The sequence below is a fragment of the Podarcis raffonei genome, chromosome 6 (assembly GCF_027172205.1).
Source record: "Podarcis raffonei isolate rPodRaf1 chromosome 6, rPodRaf1.pri, whole genome shotgun sequence".
NCBI lineage: Eukaryota > Metazoa > Chordata > Lepidosauria > Squamata > Lacertidae > Podarcis > Podarcis raffonei.
Window position 1 is genome coordinate 95,609,130 of NC_070607.1, and position 27,978 is coordinate 95,637,107.

The window sequence follows — 27,978 nt, forward strand, 5'->3', positions numbered from 1 at the left end:
CACCGAAGCGAGCAGTTTATTACTGGGGAGCTGCTGGCTGGCTGGTCGGTCGGTTTTCTGGAATCCAAGAGCCTCACCTGGGACAGGTAAAATGCCAGCCCTTGGAGGACTCTCTTTCTCTCTCTCTGGTTGATCATTTTTGAGAACGAGGTATAATCTGGGGAGGGGAAGGAGACCGGAAGGGCAGCTGTCCCAAGAGGCTCGAAGCCAGATGGTTCTTTTGAGTAGCGCAAGGCTTCTGCTTCCTCAGTCCACGCCCCCCCCCCCAAAATACATCTCTCGCAGGGCTTCAGCTGCGGCGCTGCAGGCAGAAATTCAACAGATATAGCGCGGGCGCTTTCTTTAGTGGTGGAGTGCGCTCCGCCGGTGGGAGGTCGTTCCAAGGGTCGCTATTCATCGCCTCCAGTGAACAGACTGGGAAAGATCTCTCTGGCCAAGAGACTCTGGTCAGAAGGAGAGACCAAGCAAGGAACTGGCTCCGTATCGTTTAGGGCAGCTGTAGACTTTTAGCCTTATTTTGTTCTGTTTTAATTGCTTTCATTTTCCAAAGCAAAGGCACGCAGCTTGGTTTACTTAGGGACAACAGCCGGATATGCATGGTGGACTGGGGAAGCCTCAAAGGTGGATATTGGAAGAAAGGAAGAGACATTTCCCAGGGTTATTTCCCACGAGGCGAGGTTGTGTGTTGTGGCACCAGAGTGTGTCCTTTTTGACCGGCAAAGGAGTCTCTCTCTGTCACCACCTCTGAGTCGATATAACTGGTGAAATAGCACCGTCTTCCCTTTGGTACCGGATCAGAAAATTCTGCTTTACTGATTAATGAAACCCTGCAGACATTATTACTAGTGCATGTTGTGTAGAGGCACGCACTCTGAAGCATAAAATGCTGTGGTGTTTGAATGTGTGAGCCGAGTTTTATTGTGTATAAAAATATTCGTATACCTCTATGATTTTTTTTAAAAAAATCACAGCGGTTTACAGCAATAAAACCTATAAAAAAGTTAAAAAACGGACTTTCCCCAGTAGATAAGGAAATATATTCTGCAGTGGTGCAAATTTGCAGCGTTCATTAGCTAGGGGGGTGCTGGCCAACGGATCCCAAAAACGGGGGCTTGTTTCCTTTCTTTGTCCAAAGAATATGAGAGGCTCTGCAGGTTTTGCTTATTAATTGAGCATTACTGATTCCAGAAGTGTGTTGTTTCCTCTTTCACACCATAGATCTTGTAGGTTTCTAAAAGAGGAACCTCCTGAGGGAGGGAACATTTGCTCCTTCGCTTGTTTTGGCCGTGTAACTTGGCTCACTGTTTAAAGTTACCTACATTGCTTTATAAAGGTGGTTGTTGTTGTTTCGACACAAGCCAGCAGTTCTGGCATGATGCACCTCAGAGGTGCTTTTCTTGAGCCACACTATAATTAGGATAAGCCGGGCAGATGTGGGACAGAGGAATAATTGCTGAGCAACACTGTTATTATCAAATCCATATAAGAGCGTAAGACAAGATGGCCGGATCAGGCCAATGGCCTATCTAGTCCAGCATCCCAATCTCACCGGCCATCACTGGCTCCTGTGGCAAGGAGTTCCATAGTTGAACTGGATGCTGTGTGATTACACCAAAGCTGCAAGCATAAACTTACAGGGTGTAGGCCCATTGAGAAAAGTGGGGACGACTTCCGAGTAAGCATGCATGGAATTGCACTGCTGGCGGGGGGGTTGTGAAGTTAGAGCAGCAGCAGTGGGGAGCCTGCAAAGGGATTTTCTCAAAGGGGGCAACATGCAGAACACCCTGCTGGGGTGGGCTTGATCTAGGAGAGAATCATATAGTGCATATATAATAGGAAGTACAATACGGTCAACCCACACAGAGCAGACGTAGGGTTGTGGGTTCTCCTGAGAAGCAGTGGAGCCTGGGAGCTTAGGGGTGGGGCCAACTGAGACCGGGGTGGAGCCTAGTAGTGTCTCAATGGCATAGGATGGCACCTGGTGGGTCAGGACAGGGGCAACCCCCACGTGCATTTGGTGCTGACCTTGAAAGCCCTAAACGGCCTCGGTCCAGTATACCTGAAGGAGCGTCTCCATCCCCATCATTCTGCCCAGACACTGAGGTCCAGCGCTGAGGGCCTTCTTGCGCTTCCCTCCCCGCAAGAAGCCAAGTTACAGGGAACCAGGCAGAGGGCCTTCTCGGTGGTGGCGCCCGCCCTGTGGAACGCCCTCCCACCAGATGTCAAAGAGAACAACAACTGCCAGACTTTTAGAAGACATCTGAAGGCAGTCTTGTTTAGGGAAGCTTTTAATGTTTAATAGCTTATTGTATTTTAATATTCTGTTGGAAGCCGCCCAGAGTGGCTGGGGAAACCCAACCAGATGGGCGGGGTATAAATAATAAATTATTATTATTATTATTATTATTATTATTATTATTATTATTAGTGTGCACACACATAGGCTGGGATCCTCAATGGCGCCTTTCTTCTCCCAGGGCAAAACCCCCAGCTGGCCCTCCCCTGTAGCTATGGCACCTGGGAAGGGGACAGTCTGTTTGTGCACTGTGCTTCCGGGTGAAGCAGGATGTCTTGGAGAAAGTGGACAGAAACGCTTTTCTCCGGCTCTCGCAACACTAGAATTCCTGGACATGCAAGGAAGCTGAAAGTTGGGAGATTCAGGGCAGAGAAAAGAAAGGACTTCTTCACAAAGTGTATAGTTAACCTGTGGAACTCCCTCCCACAGCAGGCAGTGATAACCACCAGCCTAGTTGGCTAGATTGGACAAATTCATGGAGGAGAGGGCTATCAGTCATGGCTAGCCCCTGCCTGCACGGTTGGAGGCAGAAATGTTTTTGGTTGCTGGTACTCCACGGTCTTGTGTTCAAATCCCGCTTGCATGTTTCGTACAGGCATCTGGTTGGCGGCTCCTGTGCGAACAGGATGCGGTTGGTCTGATCCTGCAGGTGCTTCTTATGTTCTGACGTCCGGGGCACTGAGAAAATAGAAAAAAAGAGCTGTGAAAATAGGCTGGTGAACTGTGCTACCACCCCTGATTCTGATTTATTCCTGTGTGGCAGAGGGTTGGGCTAGATGACCCTTGGGTCCCTTCCAACTCTACAATTCTGTGATCCTTTCCTTTGAGATCTTGTTCCTTCTCCTAAAAACCATGAGAAGGAGCCTAAGCACGAGGCAGGGAGAATTAGAGCTTAATGGGTTGCATCCAGCATTACTCATACTCAGAGTAGGCTCATTGAAATTAACAGGCATGACTCACTTAGGCCCATTGTAATTAGTGAATCTAACAAAAACTGAGTTGCCTGCGGCCCGTCCTGTTATTTGCAGTAATTCCAGGCAGTTGGCTGACGAAATATGATCCGTTCCTCACGCATTATTTGACTGTGGTCAAACATTCTCAGATACTCCTTGAAGCCAAAACCTCCCTGATGTGATAGGTGACGACCTCTCTCTTTTTAGTTCCAACATTCTTCTATCTGATAGCAAAGTTTGGTGTGGGGGGGCCTCTTCCCTCCCTCCATCCTGAAAAAGCCCCCTGGAGCTTCCAGACTTTCTTACTATTTTCGGGTGAGATTCTGTGGCATGCTGGGAAATTCAGGTTTGCGCAATTGTGGTTGGTTTGGAGCGCTTGCACAACAAACCCGATTCCCCCAGCAAGGAAAAATGATACACTGGAAAGTGCAGGATAACGCTGGCTTTGACACAGCGTCATCTAACCTCCCTACAAGCAAAGCAGGGCGAATGCTCAATGAATGCATTGTGAGGACTCCGGGGATCTGACTTAACCCCTACTCCCAAGTATTTAGGGAAGGATACAAGCAGGGAAGGGACACGGGTAGTGCTGTTGGTTTAACCACAGAGCCTAGGACTTGCTGATCAGAAGATCGGTGGTTCGAATCCCCGCGATGGGGAGAGCTCCAGCTGCTTGGTCCCTGCTCCTGCCAACCTAGCAGTTCGAAAGCATGTCAAAGTGCAAGTAGATAAATAGGTACCACTGCAGTGGGAAGGTAAACGGCATTTCTGTGCGCTGCTCTGGTTCGCCAGAAGTGGCTTAGTCATGCTGGCCACATGACCTGGAAGCTGTACGCCGGCTCCCTCAGCCAGTAAAGCGAGATGAGCGCCGCAACCCCAGAGTCGGCCATGACTGGACCTAATGGTCAGGGGTCCCTTTACTTTTACAAGCAGGGAAATGAAGGCAACAGCCTTCCCCTTTTGTTTGCCTGCAGCACCCTATTCCCAGTGGTAGACTGCTTCTGCACATGGAGTTTCCTTAACAAATTAACAAGAGTTTTTGACAACTTAATAATAATAAAAAAATGCCTTTAAGTAATCAGTATAATAAGGCTTGAACTTTCATAGCTAATAGTTATCGGTAGACCAGTCCTCTGAATTTGTTCCCCATGCATTTAATAACCGAAGCTGGCGGTCCATTTGCTCAAGTCTTCTCCATCCAGAACATTGGTGCTGCTTTCCAGGACATCCCAACTTCAAAAATTCAAACAAATGCAAGTCAAGATCAGAAAAGAGCTTTCAAACCTAGGAAATGGATGCTGAGACAAACACTTAAAAAAAGAATCAGTGTTACTGATTAACAGCCTTTGTTTGGCAGGCAGCAGTCTGCGATTTCCCAGCACCCGAGTTTGAATGATGCCCCTCTGTTTGCATGAAAAAGAACAGGAGTCAGGACGTCTCTAGGACAGACAGATAATGAGGCCCAGCACAGAGTAGTCAAACACAATGAAGGCCAAAGGACCTCATTTCGGCAGTTGGATGTTGTGGTAGCTTGGGACTCTGTTTTCTGGGCAAATCGTCTTCCTTGGAGTACCTTCATGCCTGGCACCTAGGGCGGGCACCTTTGCCAACCTGGTGCCCTCCAGATGGTTTGGACTACAACTCCCATGAGCCCAAGCCAGTACTGGGTGTTGTAGTTCAAAACATCTAGAGGGCACCAGGTTGGCAAAGAGGCCCGTCCTGGGTGCAAGGACCGGTCTTTAGAAGATACCGCTGGGCAGAATCTCCCCCGTGCCAATGAAAACTAGGAGTTTAATCCTTGATTCAGCACAGGGACCACATTTGCACAGACGTCTTATTTTGCAAACCCCGCGTCTATATTTAAACGGTGCATGCTGTTTTTAATCATCTTATAATTTCAGGATTTATTTAGCACCTTGGCTCACCCTGTTTGAAGACACGGTGTTTGCAAAATAAGGAAAAGACGTGGGAGGCACGGAAACGCAAGCTGCACCCAAAGGCGCTGAGGGTGCGGAAAGTTTAGAGGTGTCTCTGGAATGGCTCATCAGAAACTTCTCTGCCTCCTCCATAGATTAGATCTTCCCGCCCAGCTCCTGTCACTCTGCTCTGAGCCTCTGTAAACACACTGCAAGAGACGCGCCTTGAAGGCAGGGGGGAGTTGGGGAGAAGATGGGAAGCCTCTACCGATGATCATGAGGGCCAGTCACTTGAATAATAGTAATAATAATAATAATAATAATAATAATAATTTATACCCCGCCCATCTGGCTGAGTTTCCCCAGCTGCTCTGGGCGGCTTCCAATCGAGTGTTAAAAACTATACAGCTTTAAATATTAAAAGCTTCCCTAAACAGGGCTGCCTTCGGATGTCTTTTAAAGATAAGATAGCTGCTTATTTCCTTGACATCTGAAGGGAGGGCGTTCCACAGGGCGGGTGCTACTACCGAGAAGGCCCTCTGTCTGATTCCCTGTAACCTCACTTCTTGCAGTGAGGGAACCACCAGAAGGCCCTCGGAGATGGACCTCAGTGTCCGGGCTGGATGATGGAGGTGGAGACGCTCCTTCAGGTATACAGGACCAAGGCTGTTTAGGGCTTGAAAGGTCAGCACCAGAACTTTGAATTGTGCTTGGAAACGTACTGGGAGCCAATGCAGATCTCTCAGGACCGGTGTTATGTGGTCCCGGCGGCTGCCCCCAGTCACCAGTCTAGCTGCCGCATTCTGGATTAATTGCAGTTTCCAGGTCACCTTCAAAGGTAGCCCCACGTAGAGCGCATTGCAGTAGTCCAAGCGGGAGATAACCAGAGCATGCACCACTCTGGCAAGACAGTCCACAGGCAGGTAGGGTCTCATCCTGCGTACCAGGTGGAGCTGGTAGACAACCGCCTACAGAATTGACCTGCACCTCCATGGACAGCTGTGAGTCCAAAATGACTCCCAGGCTGCGCACCTGGTCCTTCAGGGGCACAGTTACCCCATTCAGGACCAGGGAGTCCTCCACACCAGCCCGTCCCTTGTCCCCCCAAAACAGTACTTCTGTCTTGTCAGGATTCAACCCCAATCTGTTAGCCACCATCCATCCTCCAACCGCCTCCAGGCACTCACACAGGACCTTCTCCGCCTTCACTGGTTCTGATTTAAGAGAGAGGTGGAGCTGGGTGTCATCTGTGTACTGATGAACACCCAACCCAAACCCCGTGATGATGAGCAAGAAATGGATAGAAATATTGAGTTGGAAGGGGTTGTCTCGTCCAGTCTCTGCAATGCAAGAATCTCAGCTAAAGCATCCATGACAGACGGCCATCCAATCTCTGCTTAAAAACCTCCATGGAAGGAGAGCCCTTAACCTTCCAAGGGAGACTGTTCCTCCGTTGAGCAGCTCTTGCTGCCGCCTGAGGCAAGTGCCTCACTTTGTCTCACGAGCGGGCAGGCCATGCTTGTAGAACTTGGCAGGGACAAGGACGGGGGCAAAACTACTTCCTTGGCTCCGACTCTCATTGGCTGTGGCTCCACCCACTCTGTGGACTCCCTGCCTTCCTCTACTCCACTCCCAAAGGGCACCCGCCTCTTCTGTCTCCAGCTGAAATGAATATTCAGACCTCGCCACCGTATCTGCTCAAAATAGTTGCTATCGTTGCTTTTCTCTCTGTCCTCGGCTGTCATCCCAGCCCACAGACTGGAAGCGCCTACTGCTTTTCCCGTCTCCTTTTTAAAAAAATCCTGCCTTTGTCGCTCCAAAAAGTGCCATGTAGATGTAGTAATAATGCATTCCATTAATGGGGGGGGGGAATTCACCACGCCTTTCTCCTTCCCCTGCACAACCTGGGAAGGTTCAGTACCGCAGCGATGAACATCCCACAACCAATTCTCTTTGTGTCCGCTGCCCAGAATAGCCTCCACCTCAAGGCCTCTCAACCAGTTAAACTTGTTATCAGGGGAGCCCAGGAAGAGCTCATGCTATGGGTGGGAAGAACAAACGTGCTCAAGAAAGTGATAATTAACTTGCACAAGTCCTGCCTGGGACCAAAGGGAGCCAGGCTATTTCACTAGTGTTTCTCAACAGAAATATTCCAACTATGAGGACTAGGTACTTGGGGTTTTTTATGATGGAAGAGTATGGGGGATATCAATATTGTGGAGGGGAAGCACGGTAACGCCACACATGTGGGGTCCCTTTGAGAATGAATCCCCCTCCCCAATTCTCCTCCACACATTCAAGTCCAACCCACTGTGATTTAGGAAACACAGCTTTAAAATTCCTGAGAGATGGTCATCTGACTTCTGTGCTTTTATTAAAAAAAAATGGCAAAAAACCCAACAAACATCACATTTCCAAAATAGGAGCTGTAAAACACCAACAGTGGAATTTCCATACCCAATAAATGATTTGGTGATTAGCTCTTATGGTCAGAAGGCTTTTCGGTTCCCAGATTGAAATAGAAGTGATTAATTTCATCGGCATTTTTTAATCTGCATAACAAAAGTTTGTTTGGTTTGAATTTCCTCCTGTCTGGTTTTTTGGGTGGAGACTAGGAGTTGCTGTTTTGCTTTTGAACTGTTTTGGTTTCAGAAAAGCAGAAAGGCAATAATGTGTGTCACTCGTAAGCCTCGCCATCGCCGCTTCTGCAGCAAGAGAGAGGAATCAGCAGCCTCAGGAAAGCACCAGTATTTGCAGAAGAAATAAAGGAAGAAAGGAAAGATAGATAGATGATAGATAGATCCCGCTAAAAGGGATGCGTGTGCATTTTCAGGTGTGATACAATCACATACTAACAAACTCAGGTTGCATAAATAAGAGTTGATTTCGTGCCTTTGCTCAACAAATCCATTTCTGCCGTTAAGAAAAGTGAAAAGGAAATACAAAGTTTGGGAAAAGCCTTGCTTGATGCCCTGTCATATAACCTCCCTGCAAACAAATAAGATGTTCCCCCCCCAAAACCTGTGTCTAACGTCCCCAAAACTTTGTGCAAACACATAAGCAAGTGGACTTCGCCAAATGGGGTCTGAATGCAGCTGATTGTTGGAAAAGGCAGGGGAGGTGGAAAACCAGGAAGGTGGAAGTATGGAATGGAGCTTCCTGATGTGGCTGGCTGGAACCCTGATCAGGAGCACTTTGCAGAGGCGGTTTCAGGGTAGCTTGACCGGTTTGACCTCAAGGAGGGCCACACTGCCGGGGGCACCCCAACAATGCTGTGGAATGGAGTGCAAAAGGCGGGAGGTGCCACATTTTCGTGTCCCACAGAGCGCTGCTGGAATTGGAGAGCCCAAAGTCCACCAAACTTTACTGCAGGTCCCACTTTCATCATTCGTCCCATAACATTAATGATATCCTGTCCTTCTTTCCAAAGGAGCCTAGAGCAGCCTCCTAGGGTATAGGATGGGTTTAATTTCTGTTTTCATAATAGATGTTTTGCTGTTCACCTTCAGCCTCTGGGACAGGGTGGGACATGTGCTTGAGTAAATGAACAGGAAGCAGAAGCTGTGCTTTTCAAGCTTGGACTACTGCAATGCGCTCTATGTGGGGCTACCTTTGAAGGTGACCCGGAAACCAATTTATCCAGAATGCGGCAGCTAGGGAAGCTTTTAATGTTTAATAGGTTATTGTATTTTAGTGTTTTGTTGGAAGCCGCCCAGAGTGACTGGGGAAACTCAGCCAGATGGGCAGGGTATAAATAAATTATTATTATTATTATTTCTTGTCCTGACTTCTCCAGTACTTTGCCGGTTGCTCAGTCTTTTCCTGAACAGCCTGTGCTTGGATCTGACTTCTGTGGTTTCCCTTTTCTCACCCCTCTTGGGACTTCCTCTTCCATATTTGGTTCGCCAGGCGCCGTGCAGGTTAGCCTCTTGAGTCATCCCAGGACATGCCTAAACCCCAGAGGTGGCGTGGCTCCTCCTCAGGAACTCTGGCAAGCTGTCATTGGGATGTGATGAAGGATTTGCTGTTCTGCAGAACTGTTCCGTCAGCTTCTTATTTCATCCCAACACTGATCCTGCGAGGTAGAGTTGGCTGAGCAGTGGTGAATCTGCCTGACCTTCATGGCTAAGTGAACATTTGAACCTGGATCTCAGTATCCAAACCCACCACCCTAGTAGAACATGGTGGGTGTTTATTATGGGATCAGGACTTCTCAAACCTTCATTGCTTTTAGCAATGTCTGTCCACGCAATATACTTGTCATCAAAATGCCAAGCCATATTTAACCCCCACTCTGATTTAATTCAGTTTCGCCCCATCAGGAACCACCCAAAGAATCAGAACATACAATAGGCAGCTTTCTATGTTGCAATACATAGGACCCACGTACCTACGGGACCGCCTCTCCTGGTATGCCCCGCGGAGGACTTTAAGGTCCACAAATGACAACATTTTGGAGGTCCCAAATCGCAAGGTGGTTAGATTGGTCTCAACTAGGGCCAGGGCCTTTTCAGTACTGGCCCCGACTTGGTGGAACACTCTGTCCCAAGAGACTAGGGCCCTGCGGGACTTGACATCTTTCCACAGGGCCTGCAAGACAGAGCTTTTCCACCTGGCCTTTGGTTTGGACTGAGTCTGACCCTTATGTTTCCCTCCCCTTATGGTCTTGATCTATCGGCTACTTTTAAAATGAGGCTGCATTTTAAATTGCATTTTAACCTGTATTTTAAACCCCCCCCATTATGTTTTTGGGACAAGGGTGGCGCTGTGGGTTAAACCACAGAGCCTAGGACTTGCCGATCAGCAGGTCGGTGGTTCGAATCCCTGCAATGGGGTGAGCTCCCGTTGCTCGGTCCCTGCTCCTGCCCACCTAACAGTTCGAAAGCATGTCAAAGTGCAAGTAGATAAATAGGTACCACTCCGGCAGGAAGGTAAAGGGCATTTCTGTGCGCTGCTCTGGTTCGCCAGAAGCGGCTTAGTCATGCTGGCCACATGACCGTGCTGTACGCCGGCTCCCTTGGCCAGTAAAGCGAAATGAGTGCCGCAACCCCAGAGTCGGCCATGACTGGACCTAATGGTCAGGGGTCCCTTTACCTTTTATTATGTTTTTACTATGATTTTATTGATGTTAGCCGCCCTGAGCCCTGCTGTGGCCGGGGAGAGCAGGGTATAAATAAAATTTATTATTATTATTATTATTACATACAGGCCCATGGGAAAAGGGTCAAAATGAGAAACAAAGGCACACAACTGTGTCTATCCCACATGTGGTTTTGGGCCTAGAATTCACCTTCCTTGGAATAGCAGTTTTTCCTCCTCTGTTTCAAGTTGCTAGTCCTGGGTGTGGAAATAGAAAGACCATGCCTAGTGAGCTGTCAGAAACCACAGGCCGGCTGAGCCTGACTAAGACCTCCGCCAGCAGCCAGGTGTGACCAGTTTATCATGGATTATTGTGAGAAGGATTGAAACTGGAAAAGTCCCTTGTCTGGAAACCGTGGAGATCTGCTACCAGTCAGTGCAGACAGTATTGATCTAGGTGGGCCTGACTCAGCATAAGTCAGATGCATCTGCTTTGAATGCAGAAGGTCTCAGGTTCAACCCCCAATGGCCGCTCCAGATTAGGGCTGGTCTTGTCCCCTGCCTGAAACCCTAGAGAGTCTCTGGCAGTCAGTGTAGACAATACTGAGCTTGGTGGTCTGTTGGTCTGACTTAATATAAGGCAGCTTCCCGGAGGTCAGACTCATTCATCCCAGACCATATAACACCAGTCTTGAAAGACCTACATTGGCTCCCAATATGTTTCCAAGCCCTAAACGGCCTCAGTCCTGTATACCTGAAGGAGCGTCTCCACCCCCATCGTTCTGCCCGGACACTGAGGTCCAGCGCCGAGGGCCTTCTGGCTGCAAGAAGTGAGGTTACAGGGAACCAGGCAGAGGGCCTTCTCAGTACAGTGGTACCTCGGGTTACATACGCTTCAGGTTACATACGCTTCAGGTTACAGACTCCGCTAACCCAGAAATATTGCTTCAGGTTAAGAACTTTGCTTCAGCATGAGAACATAAATTGTGCTCCGGCAGTGCGGCAGCAGCAGGAGGCCCCATTAGCTAAAGAGGTGCTTCAGGTTAAGAACAGTTTCAGGTTAAGTACGGAACTCCGGAACAAATTAAGTACTTAACCCAAGGTACCACTGTAGTGGCACCCGCCCTGTGGAACACCCTCCCACCAGATGTCAAAGAGAAGAACAACTACCAGACATTTAGAAGACATCTGAAGGCAGCCCTGTTTAGGGAAGCTTTTGATGCTTGATGTATTACTGTATTTTAATATTTGGTTGGAAGCTGCCCAGTGGCTGGGGAAACCGGGTATAAAAAATAAATTATTATTATTATTATTATTATTATTATTATTATTATTAAACAGATGGTTGTGCGAATTGCTGGTGGCATGGCATGACCTTGCAAATGCCTCTGTTGTCGGTTTGATGGTTGAGTCTTGAGGAGCCTGGACTGCTGACATGTTTCTTCCCAAACCTGGAGGGCAGGATAGTTTCAGCCTCCCACATTGCAAACACCCTTGTGATGACACGTAGACATTCTTCTCCTGTTGCAATCTTAGACTATATCCCAGGCTGGCAGGAGAGGTATATTTAACCACTTACTAAACTGCAGGGTTTGGGGTGTTGTAGTTTTTTTGCAATCCTGTAATTAATTGATGGATTACGGGGAAATCCTCGCTTTCGGACTCAAGGAACACCTTTCCTCCACCAACCTTTCCAAGCAACTTGCAAGCAACAGGTTGGGATGGGACTATACCACAGGGGTGTTGCCAGATACTTAAAAGATTTGGAGCCGTTGGGCAATAGGCACAGATTTGCATATAGTTTGCAAGTGTAAACTTCTAGGTATAGTTGCAGGTTTTCAGTCCAATCCCAGTTATATCTACTCAGAAGTAAGTCCTGTTGAATTCAGTGGGACTTGCTCCCAGGTTGTTGAGGTTAGGATCACATATCTTTAAATGAATCACGCAAAGCCTGCTAATTTCCCATCCAGATCTCCCAGGGAAAATTCCTCAGTTAATTTGTGCCCCACTCCAGATTGCCCCAAATCCGTTCCCCTTCAGCATATAAACCCCAATGAATTTTCCTAGGAGATCCTCTTGGAAGTAAATTAAATTCTCCTTCAGTTCTCCCCGTTCATTTCCCCCTAATCATCTGTAGATAAAACCAGCTAAAATTAATTTATCCCCCCCCTCCCCCAAAAATCAATGTCTTACCCACTAACCACCCCCCAGTTCATTTCCCCCTGAATTAGGTAAAGGTAAAGGGACCCCTGACCATTAGGTCCAGTCGTGGCCGACTCTGGGGTTGCGGCGCTCATCTCACTTTATTGGCCGAGGGAGCTGGCGTACAGCTTCCGGGTCACATGGCCAGCATGACTAAGCCGCTTCTGGCGAACCAGAGCAGCGCACGGAAACGCCGTTTACCTTCCCACCAGAGTGGTACCTATTTATCTACTTGCACTTTGACTTGCTTTTGAACTGCTAGGTTGGCAGGAGCAGGGACCAAGCAACGGGAGCTCACCCCGTCATGGGGATTTGAACTGCTGACCTTCTGATCAGCAAGCCCTAGGCTCTGAATTAATTACTCCCCAAAACTTGGGCAGTGATCCATGAAGGGGAAAACTCGGGTGACTTGGAAAAAGATTTGAGGCCCATGCTCCTTTGGATCACTCCTAGCGACACACCTGCAGTGTGGTTCTATTCTATTGCCCAGGTGCTGATTCATAAACAATGCAGAGAGCAGCGCAAAGAATTGATGTCTCCACCTCCAAGGTTATTACAATGACAAGCCAACCCATGCTACTCAGACCTGCACACCTGATCCATGTAGTTATTATACTTTGTGCACTACTATTATTTGATCACGTGTTTATCTCCGCTTTCCTCCAAGGCACTCTGGGGTTGGCAGGCACTCAAGGCTGGTTTGCTCACAACAACCCTGTGAGGCGGGTTAGGCGGAGAGGAAGGGAATGACGGGCCCAAGATAAGTGGCAGTGGGGTGGGGGAAACAGTCTGAGGCTAACATTTTTAGACCCGAGTAAGGCCCCTCGGTGGTAGAGCATCCAGGTTAAATTCTCTGGGGCATCTCCAGCTGCTGCCAGTCAGTGAAGACAATACTGCCTGACTCAGTATAAAAAACGCTCTATGTTTTCCGGTCTAACAGCACCAGTGCCGGATCTACGTACAGTCATACCTCGGGTTGAATATGCTTCATGTTGAGCATGTTCGAGTTGCGCTCCGTGGCAACCCGGAAGTAACGGAGCACGTTACTTCGGATTTCGTCGCTCGCACATGCGCAGAGGCTCAAAATGACGTCACGCGCATGCGCAGAACCTGCGAAAAGGGACACGCGCGTGCGCAGATGTGCCATCGCTAGTTACGTTTGATTCTGGATGTGAACGGGGCTCCGGAACGGATCCCGTTCGTATCCAGAGGTACCACTGTATAAGCTAAACAAGCTACAGTCATACCTCATGTTATGTTTGCTTCAGGTTGCGCGTTTTCAGGTTGCGTCCCGCGGTGACCCGGAAGTAACGGAACAGGTTACTTCTGGGTTTCGTCGCTCGCGCATGCACAGATGTGCAAAATGACATCATGCGCATGCGCAGAAGTGGTGAATTGCGACCCGCTCACTCGTGGGCGCGGGTTGTGTTTTGTTTAGGTTGCGAACGGGCCTCCGGAACGGATCCTGTTCGGAACCAGAGGTAATAATAATAATAATAATAATAGTAATAATAATAATTTTTTATTTGTACCCTCTGGGCGGCTTCCACAGAAACCAAAAAGGTAACACTGTATAGCTTAGGGCCCCACTCTCTTAGGGCCCCCAAAAAATTTAAAGGGAAAAAATGGATGTACGTTTCCAAAATATAAGATAAAAAAACAAATAAAATAAAACCTACACACAGCAACAGTGTTTTGTGTTGTTTAGGCTCCTCTTTGTTATGTGTAAATGGCTTTAGATACCTATTAGTCTCAAATCTTCCATTCTTGGGCAAGGTGATTGAGCGAGCGGTTGCCGAACAACTCCAGGCACGCCTGGAAGAAGCGGACCATTTGGATCCCTTCCAGTCGGGGTTCAGGCCTCATCATGGGACTGAAACTGCCTTGGTCGCACTGGTTGATGATCTCCGGCGGGCCAGGGACAAAGGTGAGAGCTGTTTCCTAGTTCTGCTGGATCTCTCAGCGGCGTTTGATCCCATTGACCATAACATCCTTCTGGACTGTCTTGAGGGGCTGGGAGCTGGGGGCTCTGTCATACAGTGGTTCCGCTCCTTCCTCCTGGGCCGTGTTCAGAAAGTGGTGGTGGGGGATGAGTGTTCAGACCCCTGGGCTCTCACTTGTGGGGTGCCTCAGGGTTCTGTCCTCTCCCCCATGCTTTTCAACATTTACATGCAGCCGCTGGGAGAGATCATCAGGAGGTTTGGGCTGGGTGTTCATCAGTATGCGGATGATACCCAGCTCTACCTCTCTTTTAAATCAGAACCAGTGAGGGCGGTGAAGGTCCTGTGTGAGTGGAGGCGGTTGGAGGATGGATGGCGGCTAACAGATTGAGGTTGAATCCTGACAAGACAGAAGTACTGTTTTTGGGGGACAGGAGGCGGGCAGGTGTGGAGGATTCCCTGGTCCTGAATGGGGTAACTGTGCCCCTGAAGGACCAGGTGCGCAGCCTGGGAGTCATTTTGGACTCACAGCTGTCCATGGAGGCACAGGTCAAATCTGTGTCCAGGGCAGCTGTTTACCAGCTCCACCTGGTACGTAGGCTGAGACCCTATCTGCCTGCGGACTGTCTCGCCAGAGTGGTGCATGCTCTGGTTATCTCCCGCTTGGATTACTGCAATGCGCTCTACGTGGGGCTACCTTTGAAGGTGACTCGGAAACTACAACTAATCCAGAATGCAGCAGCTAGACTGGTGACTGGGGGCAGTCGCCGAGACCATATAACACCGGTCTTGAAAGACCTACATTGGCTCCCAGTACGTTTCCGAGCACAATTCAAAGTGTTGGTGCTGACCTTTAAAGCCCTAAACGGCCTCGGTCCAGTATACCTGAAGGAGCGTCTCCACCCCCATCATTCTGCCCGGACGCTGAGGTCCAGCGCCGAGGGCCTTCTGGCGGTTCCCTCATTGCGAGAAGCAAAGCTACAGGGAACCAGGCAGAGGGCCTTCTCGGTAGTGGCGCCCGCCCTGTGGAATGCCCTTCCAGCAGATGTCAAAGAGATAAACAACTACCTGACATTCAGAAGACATCTTAAGGCAGCCCTGTTCAGGGAAGTTTTTAACGTGTGATATTTTACTGTATTTTTGGTTTTTATGGAAGCCGCCCAGAGTGGCTGGGGAGGCCCAGCCAGATGGGCGGGGTATAAATAATAAATTATTATTATTATTATTATTACTATTAGGTCCATAAATTACCATATAGCATATATTCAACACATGTTGTTGTTGTTTAGTCGTTTAGTCGTGTCCGACTCTTCGTGACCCCATGGACCAGAGCACGCCAGGCACTCCTGTCTTCCACTGCCTCCCGCAGTTTGTTCAGACTCATGCTGGTAACCTCGAAAACACTTTATTCAACACATAAACAGCGACAATTTGTTGTTGACAAAGGACAGCTGGACATATAAAGGGCCCCGTTACCTTCAGTAGCTGAGGGCCTCATCATACCTAAATCCGGCCCTGAACAGCACCATCCTAAGAATGTCTACCCAGAAATAACTCCTCTTGCATTCGGTTGCAGTTGCTCCCAGCCAAACAGGCTTGGGATTCAACCCCCAAATCTTCTTCAGCTGAAATGCTCTGGCTCGCAGAAGCAGCTGCTACAAACTTCAGTTCATTTCTTCCTCTTCTTCCTCTCTTCACCTTTTCATTTTGCTTACAGGCTGTTCTCCACTGCTCTTTTCCACAGGGGATTTGGCAAATTAGTAGCTATCCATGGCTATTAGTTATAATACAGTCCCATGTGCCGGAACAATATCCGCCTGAGCAGGGCCATCCGGCTGCACCATTAGGCAGAGTGAGGCAACTGCCTTCGGCGGCAGATTTGTTTATTTCATTTCATGTTTGGAAATGTTGCAATAAAACCTCCAGGCAGTTTGCAAAAACACACCCATTAAATTTATCAATGAAAGGCAGTTGAAAACAAGTGAAATAAAAACACACCAAATATAATTAAAAGCAAAAGCAAGTTAAAAAGAGACTCAGAAACGCATGCCACCTTTTGCATGTCCAGATAGGCCCGCCTAAACAAAAATGTTTTAAGCAGGTATTGAAAATAGTAAAGGGAGGGCACCTGCCTCAATAGGCAGGGAGTTCCAAAGTGGAGCCACTACCTACTAAAAGACGGATTTCTTGCTAGTGCTTTGATTGTAAGGACTCGACCATTCAGTGTGGCAGTGCCTACACTTTGTGTGTGTGTGTGTGTGTGTGTGTGTGTGTATTTTTAATTAAATTTTCTGTTTTACAATTTAGAATATTCATTTGTTGTTGCTGTTTAGTCGTGTCCGACTCTTCGTGACCCCCTGGACCAGAGCATGCCAGGCCCTCCTGTCTTCCACTGCATCCCGCAGTTTGGTCAAACTCATGCTGGTAGCTTCGAGAACACTGTCCCACCATCTCGTCCTCTGTCGTCCCCTTCTCCTTGTGCCCTCCATCTTCTCCAACATCAGGGTCTTTTCCAGGGAGTCTTCTCTTCTCATGAGAGGACCAAAGTCTTGGAGCCTCAGCTTCAGGATCTGTCCTTCCAGTGAGCACTCAGGGCTGATTTCCTTCAGAATGGAGAGGTTTGATCTTCTTGCAGTCCATGGGACTCTCAAGAGTCTCCTCCAGCACCATAATTCAAAAGCATCAATTCTTCGGTGATCAGCCTTCTTTATAATTTAGACAACCTTAAAATATCAGTGACTTCCCTTCTTCTTTTTCCATGGTTCATTTTGCATAGCATAAATCCTTGCATAGTTTATATAAACTATTCCATTATTACTTCCAGCAAAACTTATTCACACTGTTGAATTTATCTTAATGCTGCCAATGTTTTCAAGTGTACACAATTCCACCCCATATATTCAGTAAACATTTTCCAATCTTCTTTAAATGAATGTTCTTCTTGTTCTCTTATTCTATAAGTTAGTTCTGCAAGCTGCACATGTTCCATCAGTTTAAGTTGCCATTCTTCTTTGGTTGGGACCTTGCTCGTTTTCCATTTTTGGGCTAACAAAACGTGGGCTGCCATAGTGGCATACATAAATAACCTTTTTTGACACCTGGGAATTTCAGTCTGAATTACCCCCAGCAAAAAGCTTTTTTTGGAAAGGTGCTTTTAAACATTTTTTTCAATTCATTATAAATTATTTCCCAATACTCTTTTTACCCTTTTACAGGTCCACCACATATGAAAGAACTTACCCTCAATCTCATTGCATCTCCTGCACTTATCTGATTCAGTCTTATTCATCTTAATAAGCCTACTCCGAGTTAAATACCATCTGTAAATCATTTCCAAGTAGTTCTCCTTCAGGGGGCAGCGCCTACAAAACCCCTGCCTATTGAGAAGCAAGCGACCGCCTTCACTGTACAGTTGTACCTTTGGTTCTCAAACAGAATGTGTTCCGGGAGTCCGTTTGACTCCCGGAACCGGACGTTCAGCTTCCAAAAATCATTCGAAACCTGGAACACTCACTTCCAGGTTTCAATCGTCTGGGAGCCGATTTGTTTGGGAGCCAAGGCGTTTGAGATCCAAGATACGACTGTACTCATTTCAGTGCCTGCTAAAAACATTCTTGTTTAGACACGCCTACCCAGATGTTGGGACACGGGTGGCACTGTGGGTTAAACCACAGAGCCTAGGACTTGCCGATCAGAAGGTCGGTGGTTCGAATCCCCGCGATGGGGTGAGCTCCCGTTGCTCGGTCCCTGCTCCTGCCCACCTAGCAGTTCGAAAGCACACCAGTGCAAGTAGATAAATAGGAACCGCTCCGGCGGGAAGGTAAACGGTGTTTCCGTGCGCTGCTCTGGTTCGCCAGAAGCGGCTTAGTCATGCTGGCCACATGACCCGGAAGCTGTACGCCGGCTCCCTTGGCCAATAAAGCGAGATGAGCGCCGCAACCCCAGAGTCATCCGCGACTGGACCTAATGGTCAGGGGTCCCTTTACCTTTACCTTACCCAGATGTTGAGAAAGGGGAGGTGGTTTTAATACATTTTAGTATTTTAACTTTTGCGTATTTTAAAGCAGGGTTGCAGATTTTTCTTGATTTTATTACTTTAGCTATTTGTAAGCAACTTTGAGGGTTTAAAAACATTTTTTTTTAACAATCCCACAATGTCCTGCTTGCGGTCTTCCCACAGGCCTCTGGTCGGGTCACTGTGAGAACAGGATGCTGAGTCAGAACGGACCTTTGGCCTGATCCAGAGGGGCTGTTCTGATGTTCTCACATTCTTCACGTGGGGTTCCCAGCAGCATGTGACTGATGGCTGTGGGAAACCGGATGTTGCAGTGGCGAATCTTCAGTCTGAGAGTATTGCTACAAACAGGCCAGGCACAAGTGCCATATTAAATGAGGGAACCTGGAATTGTTGTCTGGAAAAGTCTGGCTTAATTAATAATAATAATAATAATAATAATAATAATAATAATAATAATATTAATAATAATAATAATTTATTTATACACCGCCCATCTGGCTGAGTTTCCCCAGCCACTCTGGGCAGCTTACAATACAGCACCAGACATTAAAAACTTTCCTTCAGTTGTCTTTTAAAAGTAAAATAGTTGTTTATTGCCTTGACATCTGCTGGGAGGGCGTTCCACAGGGCGGGTGCCACCACCGAGAAGGCCCTCTGCCTGGTTCCCTGTAACTTTGCTTCTTGCAGTGAGGGAACCACCAAAAACCCTCGCAAGGCATCTTGCTGAAAAATATCAGTGGGCTCCAGCCTCAATGGTTATACTTTGCCTCCATGGTTGGAATCAGTAATGCTTCTAATCAGTAATTGGCTAAAAAAGCCAATGCAATTCTGGGCTGCATCAAAAGGAGTATAGCATCTAGATCAAGGGAAGTAATAGTGCCACTGTATTCTGCTCTGGTCAGACCTCACCTGGAGTACTGTGTCCAGTTCTGGGCACCACAGTTCAAGAAGGACACTGACAAACTGGAACGTGTCCAGAGGAGGGCAACCAAAATGGTCAAAGGCCTGGAAACGATGCCTTATGAGGAACGGCTAAGGGAGCTGGGCATGTTTAGCCTGGAGAAGAGGAGACTAAGGGGTGATATGATAGCCATGTTCAAATATATAAAAGGATGTCACATAGAGGAGGGAGAAAGGTTGTTTTCTGCTGCTCCAGAGAAGCGGACATGGAGCAATGGATCCAAACTGCAGGAAAGAAGATTCCACCTAAACATTAGGAAGAACTTCCTGACAGTAAGAGCTGTTTGACAGTGGAATTTGCTGCCAAGGAGTGTGGTGGAGTCTCCTTCTTTGAAGGTCTTTAAGCAGAGGCTTGACAACCATATGTCAGGAGTGCTCTGATGGTGTTTCCTGCTTGGCAGGGGGTTGGACTCGATGGCCCTTGTGGTCTCTTCCAACTCTATGATTCTATGATTCTGAAAACCAGTCGCTGGAAATAGCAGGAGGGCAGGGAGAGGAGTCTTGTGTTCGAATCTTGCTTGTGGGTTTCCAATAATACAGTAAACATTAAAAGCTTCCCTAAAGAGGGCTGCCTTCAGATGTCTTCTAAGAGTCTAGTAGTTGTTGTTCTCTTTGACATCTGGTGGGAGGGTGTTCCACAGGGCAGGTGCCACTACCAAGAAGGCCCTCTGCCTGCTTCCCTGTAACTTGGCTTCTCGCAGTGAGGGAACCACCAGAAAGCCCTCAGAGCTGGACCTCAGTGTCCGGGTAGAACGGTGGGGGTGGAGACGCTCCTTCAGATAACTGAAAACGTCCCGCCAAAGGATTGATAACCCAAGGCCACACATTCTCTAATCTCTTCATGTTCATGGATTCCTGCCGCTGCTGCAGGCTGTGCCCTGTTCAAAGTCCTTAACTTTTCCGGTTTGTTGAATAGACAGGTGAGCCTCAAAAGTGGTTAGTGGTGTGTGTGTAAGTCTTGAATCCCTTCTCTTTTCTTTGGATTCTTATTGCAGGGATGACTTTCTGGTTCCCATCTCTACAATTCTATGATCCTTTCTTCTATGGAAAGCTGAAAATTCACAGTGTGCCATCACCCCCACTCCACCGTGACTGGCGCTTCAGAATTTCCCAAAGTGTTACTCACTGAAAGAGTTGCACAGATCCTTTCCTGGACATCAGATAAGATGCGGCTTCTGGTGGAGCGGGGGAAGAAAGCCCATTGTCGAAGGCCTGATATATTCTCCGAAGAGGCTTGCTAAATCAGACTTAAAAGCAGCACAACATCCTGGCTCTCCCAGTGACTACCTAGTTTGCTTTGGGGCTCCCTCTCCAAAATGCCTTTGGGTGGAGATGTTAGCAAAATGAGCTAGATCATGGGTAGGCAAGCTAAGGCCCGGGGGCCGGATATGGCCGGATATGGCCCTATCGCCTTCTCACCAGTGTGGTGTAGTGGTTAAGAGCGGTAGTCTTGTAATCTGGGGAACCGGGTTCACGTCTCCGCTCTTCCACATGCAGCTGCTGGGTGACCTTGGGCTAGTCACACTTCTTTTAAGTCTCTCAGCCCCACTCACCTCACAGAGTGTTTGTTGTGGGGGAGGAAGGGAAAGGAGAATGTTAGCCGCTTTGAGACTCCTTAAAGGGAGTGAAAGGCGGGATATAAAGTCCAAACTCTTCTTCTTCTTCTTCTTCAATCCTGCCCGCGGACGGTCTGGGAATCAGCGTGTTTTTAAATGAGTCGAATGTCTCCTTTTATTTAAAATGCATTTCTGGGTTATTTGTGCGGCCTGTCTGGTGTTTTTACATGAGTAGAATGTGTGCTTTTATTTAAAGTGCATCTCTGGGTTATTTGTGGGGCATAGGAATTTATTTTCCCCCCCTCCAGAATATAGTCTGGCCCCCCCACAAGGTCTGAGGGACAGTGGACCGGCCCTCTGCTGAAAAAGTTTGCTGACCCCTGAGCTAGATGCACGGCAGGCAGTTTGATGGACTGTCTGCCACTCGCCCTTACAGGAGCCAGTGTGATGTGGCAGTTAGACCGGTGGGTCGCTAACTCTTTCAGGCCACTGCTACTTTGGTTTGTTCCGTAAACTCGCCCCACTGTCTCCTGTCCTACCTAAAAAGCGTTATTCAAAAGAGCTGTTGGCATGACCTACTAAAGAAGACAATAACACAATAAAATTCGGAACAGTTGCACATCAATTGCGCATTTATTCAAAATCCAGTTAAAATGATTTAGTTTAATCAATTTAACCAAACAGGAAGAGCTGTTTAACAGTGGAACAGACTCCCTCGGGAGGTGATGGGTTCTCCTTCCTTGGAGGTTTTTAAGCAGAGATAATAATAATAATAATAATAATAATAATAATAATAATAATAATAATAATTGTTATTCCCATCTGGCTGGGTTTCCCCAGACACTCTGGGCAGCTTCCAACAGAACACTAATAGCAGAATAAAACTTCAAACAGTAAAAACTTCCCTAAACAGGGCTGCCTTCAGATGCCTTCTAAAAGTCTGATAGTTGATATCTGGTGGGAGGGCGTTCCACAGGGCAGGTGCTACTACCAAGAAGGCCCTCTGCCTGGTTGCCTGTAACTTGGCTTCTCACAGTGAGGGAACCATCAGAAAGCCCTCAGAGCCTAAACAGGGCTGCCTTCAGATGTCTTCTAAATGTCTGGTAGTTGTTCTTCTCTTTGACATCTGCTGGGAGGGCGTTCCACAGGGCGGGCGCCACCACCGAGAAGGCCCTCTGCCTGGTTCCCTGTAACTTGGCTTCTCCAGTGAGGGAACTGCAAGAAGGCCCTCAGAGCTGGACCTCAGTATCCGGGCTGAATGATGGGGGTGGCGACATTCCTTCAGGGATGCTGGGCTGAGGCCATTTAGGGCTTGAAAGGTTGGGGGGCATCTGTCATGGATGCTTTAGCTGAGATTCTTACATTGCAGGGGGTTGGTCTGGATGATCCCTGGGGTTCCTTCTATGGTTCTCTGATGAACCTGATCTGGTGATACTAACTTCTCAAAGTCTGGAATCATTTACACCTCCAGCACCCCATTGGCCTCTTCGTACCCCTTATGTAACCCCGCCACCCACAAGGGGGTAGCGCCATCCACTTTGGAAATAGCCGGGTTTCAGACCAGGCCCGAGTTCAAATCCTCCTTAAGATATGAAGCTCACTGGGTGGTCTTTGGCCGTCTACTCTCTCCTTCGACTGGCCTACTTTACAGGGCTGTTGTGAGGATAAAAGCGGGAGAGAAGCATGCATGGAGCCCGTTGGGGAAAGGGCCAGGTAGAAACACAAGTGAATGGAAACATCATAATGGAATGGAACCTCCTGGTTCATAGGCAGTCTATCTGGATGTCAATAGCTAGGGGGCAAATAACAGGGGGAAAGTGGTTCTCTCCCTGTGCTCCTTGTGCCCTCCTTGGTAGCATCTGCTTGTGGCCACTGTGGGAAGCCAAACGTTGGGTCGCACGGATTCTTGGACTGATCTGAAAGTGTAGTTCTTATAGGTTTGATTGTTCCTGTAAGGGTGTTTGTTGTTGTTTAGTTGTTTAGTCGTGTCCGACTCTTCGTGACCCCGTGGACCAGAGCACGCCAGGCACTCCTGTCTTCCACTGCCTCCCGCAGTTTGGTCAAACTCATGCTGGTAGCTTCGAGAACACTGTCCCACCATCTCGTCCTCTGTCATCCCCTTCTCCTTGTGCCCTCAATCTTTCCCAACATCAGGGTCTTTTCCAGGGAGTCTTCTCTTCTCATGAGGTGGCCAAAGTCTTGGAGCCTCAGCTTCAGGATCTGTCCTTCCAGAGAGCACTCAGGGCTGATTTCCTTTCGAATGGATAGGTTTGATCTTCTTGCAGTCCAATTCAAAAGCATCAATTCTTTGGCAATCAGCCTTCTTTATGGTCCAGCTCTCACTTCCATACATCACTACTGGGGAAACCATAGCTTTTACTATACGGACCTTTGTTGGCAAGGTCCTGTTTTTCCCTGGGAGGGCACCCCAGTGACCATAGGACATATTGCATCTCATTGTCACACAATACAACAACTTGTCCTTGGGTACATTTTTTTATTATTATAAAAATAATAATACTGTTGGAGGGAAGTGGAAACGGTGTGATCATGAAGACTAGAACCATTCTCTTAAAAAATAAAAAGCCAAATTCTTTGGGGTTACATAGGGGGTATCTGCATTGTGTTCTACAACCTCTTTTGCAGCGATGGCCAGATATCTTTTGGCCTTATGGAAGCTCCCTCTTAATTGCCTTTCGTTTAGTTTTTTTTGTCAGCTCGTGCTGGGGGGGGGGGCAGAACAGCAGACACCCCACTCCCTCATATGGGGAGAGCCCAGCACTGTCTACCACCATTTCCTGAGCTTTTGATGAGCCTCTTTCCCCCCTTGCCAGACATTTGAGCAACCCCTGCTGCTAATCCTTCTGGCTAATGAGGTACCAATAGCAGTTGCAAACTGTTTAAAATGCCTCTCTTGCGAGGATAGGGGGCGGGGAGAGGAAGGAGAAGGCAGAAGTAGCTTTGGGTTAAAAAAGGCTCCAGGTCTGGGCGATGCTTTTGTGTGGGGGATTCACTATCACATATGAGAGAAAGGGGGGGACAAGCCTTTGGGACTTCCTGCCACCCTGTGGGTAGAAAATCATCTTCTCTTTCTTCTTCCTGATTCATGACTGCCTCCAACCCTGCTCTCCCCGTTTTTCTCAAACGCTGGCTTTTTTTAATGCAAAAATTGTGCTGTAATCTTCTAGCATTAAACAGAGTGTGTCTTTTGGGAGGGCAGCTGTAGCTCCCAAGAATTGCCATTGATGTTTTGAATTGATTTTTTTTCCTATCATGCCACCCCAGCCACAATTCAGAATGAATATATTCATGAAGAACTTCCTGACAGTAAGAGCTGTTTGACAGTGGAATTTGCTGCCAAGGAGTGTGGTGGAGTCTCCTTCTTAGGAGGTCTTTAAGCAGAGGCTTGACAACCATATGTCAGGAGTGCTCTGATGGTGTTTCCTGCTTGGCAGGGGGTTGGACTCGATGGCCCTTGTGGTCTCTTCCAACTCTAGGATTCTATGAATATGAATACAGAAAACGACACAGATCTGTACTGTACGTAACAAAACCAAAATCCTGATTTGAAGGGGGGTGGGTAGCCAAGAGAGGAATGTCTAGCACATGGGTAGGCAAACTAAGGCCCGGAGGCCGGATCCGGCCCAATCACCTTCTCAATCCGGCCCGTGGACGGTCCAGGAATCAGCATGTTTTTACATGAGTAGAATGTGTCCTTTTATTTAAAATACATCTCTGGGTTATTTGTGGGGCATTGGAATTCATTCATTTCCTCCCAAAAAATATAGTCCGGCCCCCAACAAGGACTGAGGGCAGTGGACCGGCTCCCTGCTGAAAAAGTTTGCTGACCCCTGGTCTAGCACCACCCCAAAAATGGGTGGTTTTCAATTCTTCCCCATTCCCCTCTTTGTTCTAAAGCAAGCTTCCCCAAACTGGTGCCCACCAGCTGTTTTGAACATAGGAACGCTGGGGAGCTTCATTAAAATGGATAAGACCTTTCACCCCTGTAGCTCAGTATTGTTCACACTGGCTGGCAGCAGCCCTCCAGGACCAGGGTCTGTCCTAGACCTCCCTGGAGATGCCTGGGATTTTGGACCACAAGGACTTGTCTGGCCACTGCAAGAACAGGATGCTGGGCTCTCGGTGGCCCTCCGGCCTGTTCCTGCAGCCGTGCTTGTCTTGTGTACTTAGCAGGGAGCGTGCCATCGCTGCGTGAGGGTCTGGGAGATGCTGCCCCACTCCCCACTTGGGGTGTTATTTATCCTGTTAACAGAGAAATCTGAGGGTTCCCTTGGACAAAAAACAAGGACACTAGCCAGGAATACCGGAGCAAAACAGCAGCCAGTAGGCTTGGTCTTTACTGAAGACTGTCGCGACAGGACTCCCACCTGCCACAAGGTGGAACAAGATGGAAGCCCCGAACAAAAGAGCCCCCAAACTTTTATTAGCTGCTAATCCCCATGTTACACCCCCCCAACTACATCACTAATACATCATGGTTACATCATGAAAGGGGAGGTCTGGTGGCCGTAATCTGAGCATCCTGGACCCTGCCCCATGGTTCCCCTTGCCCTCCACCAAACACCCATCAAGTGTAACAAAAGAGATATTTACATTTCCCTGTTTCCCAGCCAAGTTCATCACACCCTTTTGTCTTCATCTGGGTTTGTTATTTCTGGAATGGCTACCTGTCTGGCACTCGGGTATCAGGATGGCAGGGATTATCATTCAGGCAGAGGGGCTGCTAAGCAGCTGAGCTCACATGTCTATATGAATTTCTGAAGTTTTCCCTGTGAGCCAGTACATAGATACATTTATCAGTGAATTCTTACACTTGGTATTGTGCAGCAAAGGCCCTTTGAATAGATAGGAAGAAACTGTGATGAAGTGTTTTGTGGGGACAAATCACAAAAGTCACAAAAGCGATTGTGCTGATTTTGGTAGTGGGCTGCATGTGCATGATATCTGCTGGAGGGGCAACCCCCCCAACCTATGCATAAATTCCTGCAACAATCCCCCCTCCTTTCCCCTGTGGAAAAGCTGCGGCTGATCATCTGTTCCTTCATCTGGTCTTTGGGGAGAATCTTGCTCTTTGTGATGTACTGGGAGGTTGGCAGATAATACCTACGCGAATCTAGTAACATTTGAAAGGAAGCAGGGCTTTATCTTTGAATGATGACGCTGCCTCCTCCGCTTGTTCTTTCCCTCTCTTAAAGCTGTCGGATCCTAGTATGTGGAAAGAGCACAGGTGATGTTGGGAAGGGGGGGGGCAGGAGGAAGTGGGAGGAGGAGGAGGGTAGGGAATAATAATAATAGCCGAGTGGAGGCTGGAGCTGGCAGGAGGTCCAGACGGGAACTGATTTTCTTTCTCCAGGGCTATTTTCATTCAATGAGTTCGCCTCCCTCCTCTCTCCCTTTCCCCAGGTTCCTCCTGATAGGCTGAGGCCCCCATTTGAAGTGCCTCTCTCCTCTCCGATTGGCCAGCGGGGACAGCCCGGTCTGAAAGCGGTGGGCGGTCCCTTGCCTTGAAATAGGCTGCTCAGCGCTCAGCCCTCTCTGCCCAGCGCCAGCTCCTGCCTTTGTCTGCCGGGTGCTGTTTGTCTGAGGGGACGACAGCACAGAAATCCCGGCTCTGGAGCAGCGACAGCAGCACTCGAGCTGTGCCAGGAGGGGTGGAAAAGACCTGCAGGGTCAAGGAAGCTTGCTGGGTCCCCAGCACTGATTTTGCCCTCTTTTCCTTCTCCACAGCAAAGTGTCAGGCCAGCAGCGGACTCCTGTTGATCGAGAGCGGGGAGGCAAGCCGGAGCGACGTTTTTCCAGGGCGGGCTGCCCTCTGTGACATGTGACAACCCCTTCCCTGCCACGGGACACGGCAGTGGTCTAGAAGCATTGCGGTGAGTGCCATGCCGGTGGAGACCCTCCAAGCCAGCCACGCCATGAAAGGCGTCCCGGCCGCTGCCCCCTTCACCTCGGCCATGCCGTTCCGAATCCTGAACAAGGGCCCAGAGTACTTCCGTCGGCCGGCAGCCGGCGCTGCCGCCAAGAAGCCCAGCGCGGTGGAGAGGCTGGAAGCGGACAAGGCCAAGTATGTCAAGAGCCAGCAGGTGGCCAGCACGAGACAGGAGCCGGTGAGGGCTCTGTTCCTCAAGCAGCCCCTCTTCACCCCAGGGGTGCGACGGGTGATGCTCACCCCCAGCCGGAAGACCCCGCAAGGAGGACGCCGGGCGGAGGCGCGTGGGGCCGCCAAGACCTCCCTGAACCTGGAGATCCTCAACAACCTGATCAACTTCTGCGACAGCCCGTTGTCGTTCCCCAAGCCGGAGAAGAGCCCCGCAGAGCACAAGTGGGGGCCAGGGGGCCAGGGCTGGAGCCCCGGGAGCCTCCCGGATACCCCAAGGAAGAAGGGCCACCCGGTGGAAGGCATGAGCAAGCTGTCCCAAAGCTCGGCCTCCTCCAAGCCGCCCAGCACAGTCGCCGTGCGCAGGGTGGACGTCCGGCCCTGCGGGGCCTTGAGGGCGAGGGTCGTCCCCAGCATCCAGCTGACGCCGGTCCCCTCCTCCCCTGCGCAGGCCAAGATCCTGTCCGCTGGCCCCCTGGGCTCCCCCAGCCCCCGCGGCGAGCTGCGGACAGACAGCGCCAGGCGCCAGACCTTGCTACACCGCTCCAAATCAGACCTGAGCGACCGGTACTCCCGGGCGACGGCGGACCTTGAGCGCTTCTTCAACTACTGTGGCCTTGACCCGGAGGACATGGGGGACGTGGAGGTGGAGCGCTTCACCCGGGCCAGTTCGGACATTGTGTCCGTCAAGTTCCACAGCGTTAGCACGGCCAGCTCGGAGGGCACCCGCTCTCGCCGCAGCGCCATCACCTTGGAGGAGAGGCAGGCCGAGCGCATTCCTTACGGCATCTCCATCATTGAGCGCAACGCCCGGGTCATCAAGTGGCTGTATGGACTACGGCAAGCCAGAGAGTCCCAAACGGTATCCAACGTATAGGGGTACTTTGGCGGGCTCCAACAGGAAGCGAGGAAAACAAACAAACAAACTTTCCCCACCCCA

General features: G+C 49.0%; 1 protein-coding gene across 3 annotated transcripts; it reads left to right on the top strand.

Annotated features, from left to right (window-relative positions):
• FAM110A (family with sequence similarity 110 member A) lies at window positions 1-27,978 on the top strand. 3 transcript variants are annotated; one of them, XM_053394636.1, is made up of 3 exons: window positions 22,701-22,871; window positions 26,137-26,168; window positions 26,669-27,978. In XM_053394636.1, exon 3 carries the CDS (start codon window positions 26,824-26,826, stop codon window positions 27,913-27,915), a length of 1,092 nt encoding a protein of 363 aa, XP_053250611.1. In that variant the 5' UTR covers window positions 22,701-22,871; window positions 26,137-26,168; window positions 26,669-26,823; the 3' UTR covers window positions 27,916-27,978. The 3 variants fall into 3 exon arrangements, with proteins under 3 accessions (XP_053250609.1, XP_053250611.1, XP_053250612.1); XM_053394634.1 differs by lacking the exons at window positions 22,701-22,871; window positions 26,137-26,168 and adding an exon at window positions 1-86; XM_053394637.1 differs by lacking the exon at window positions 26,137-26,168.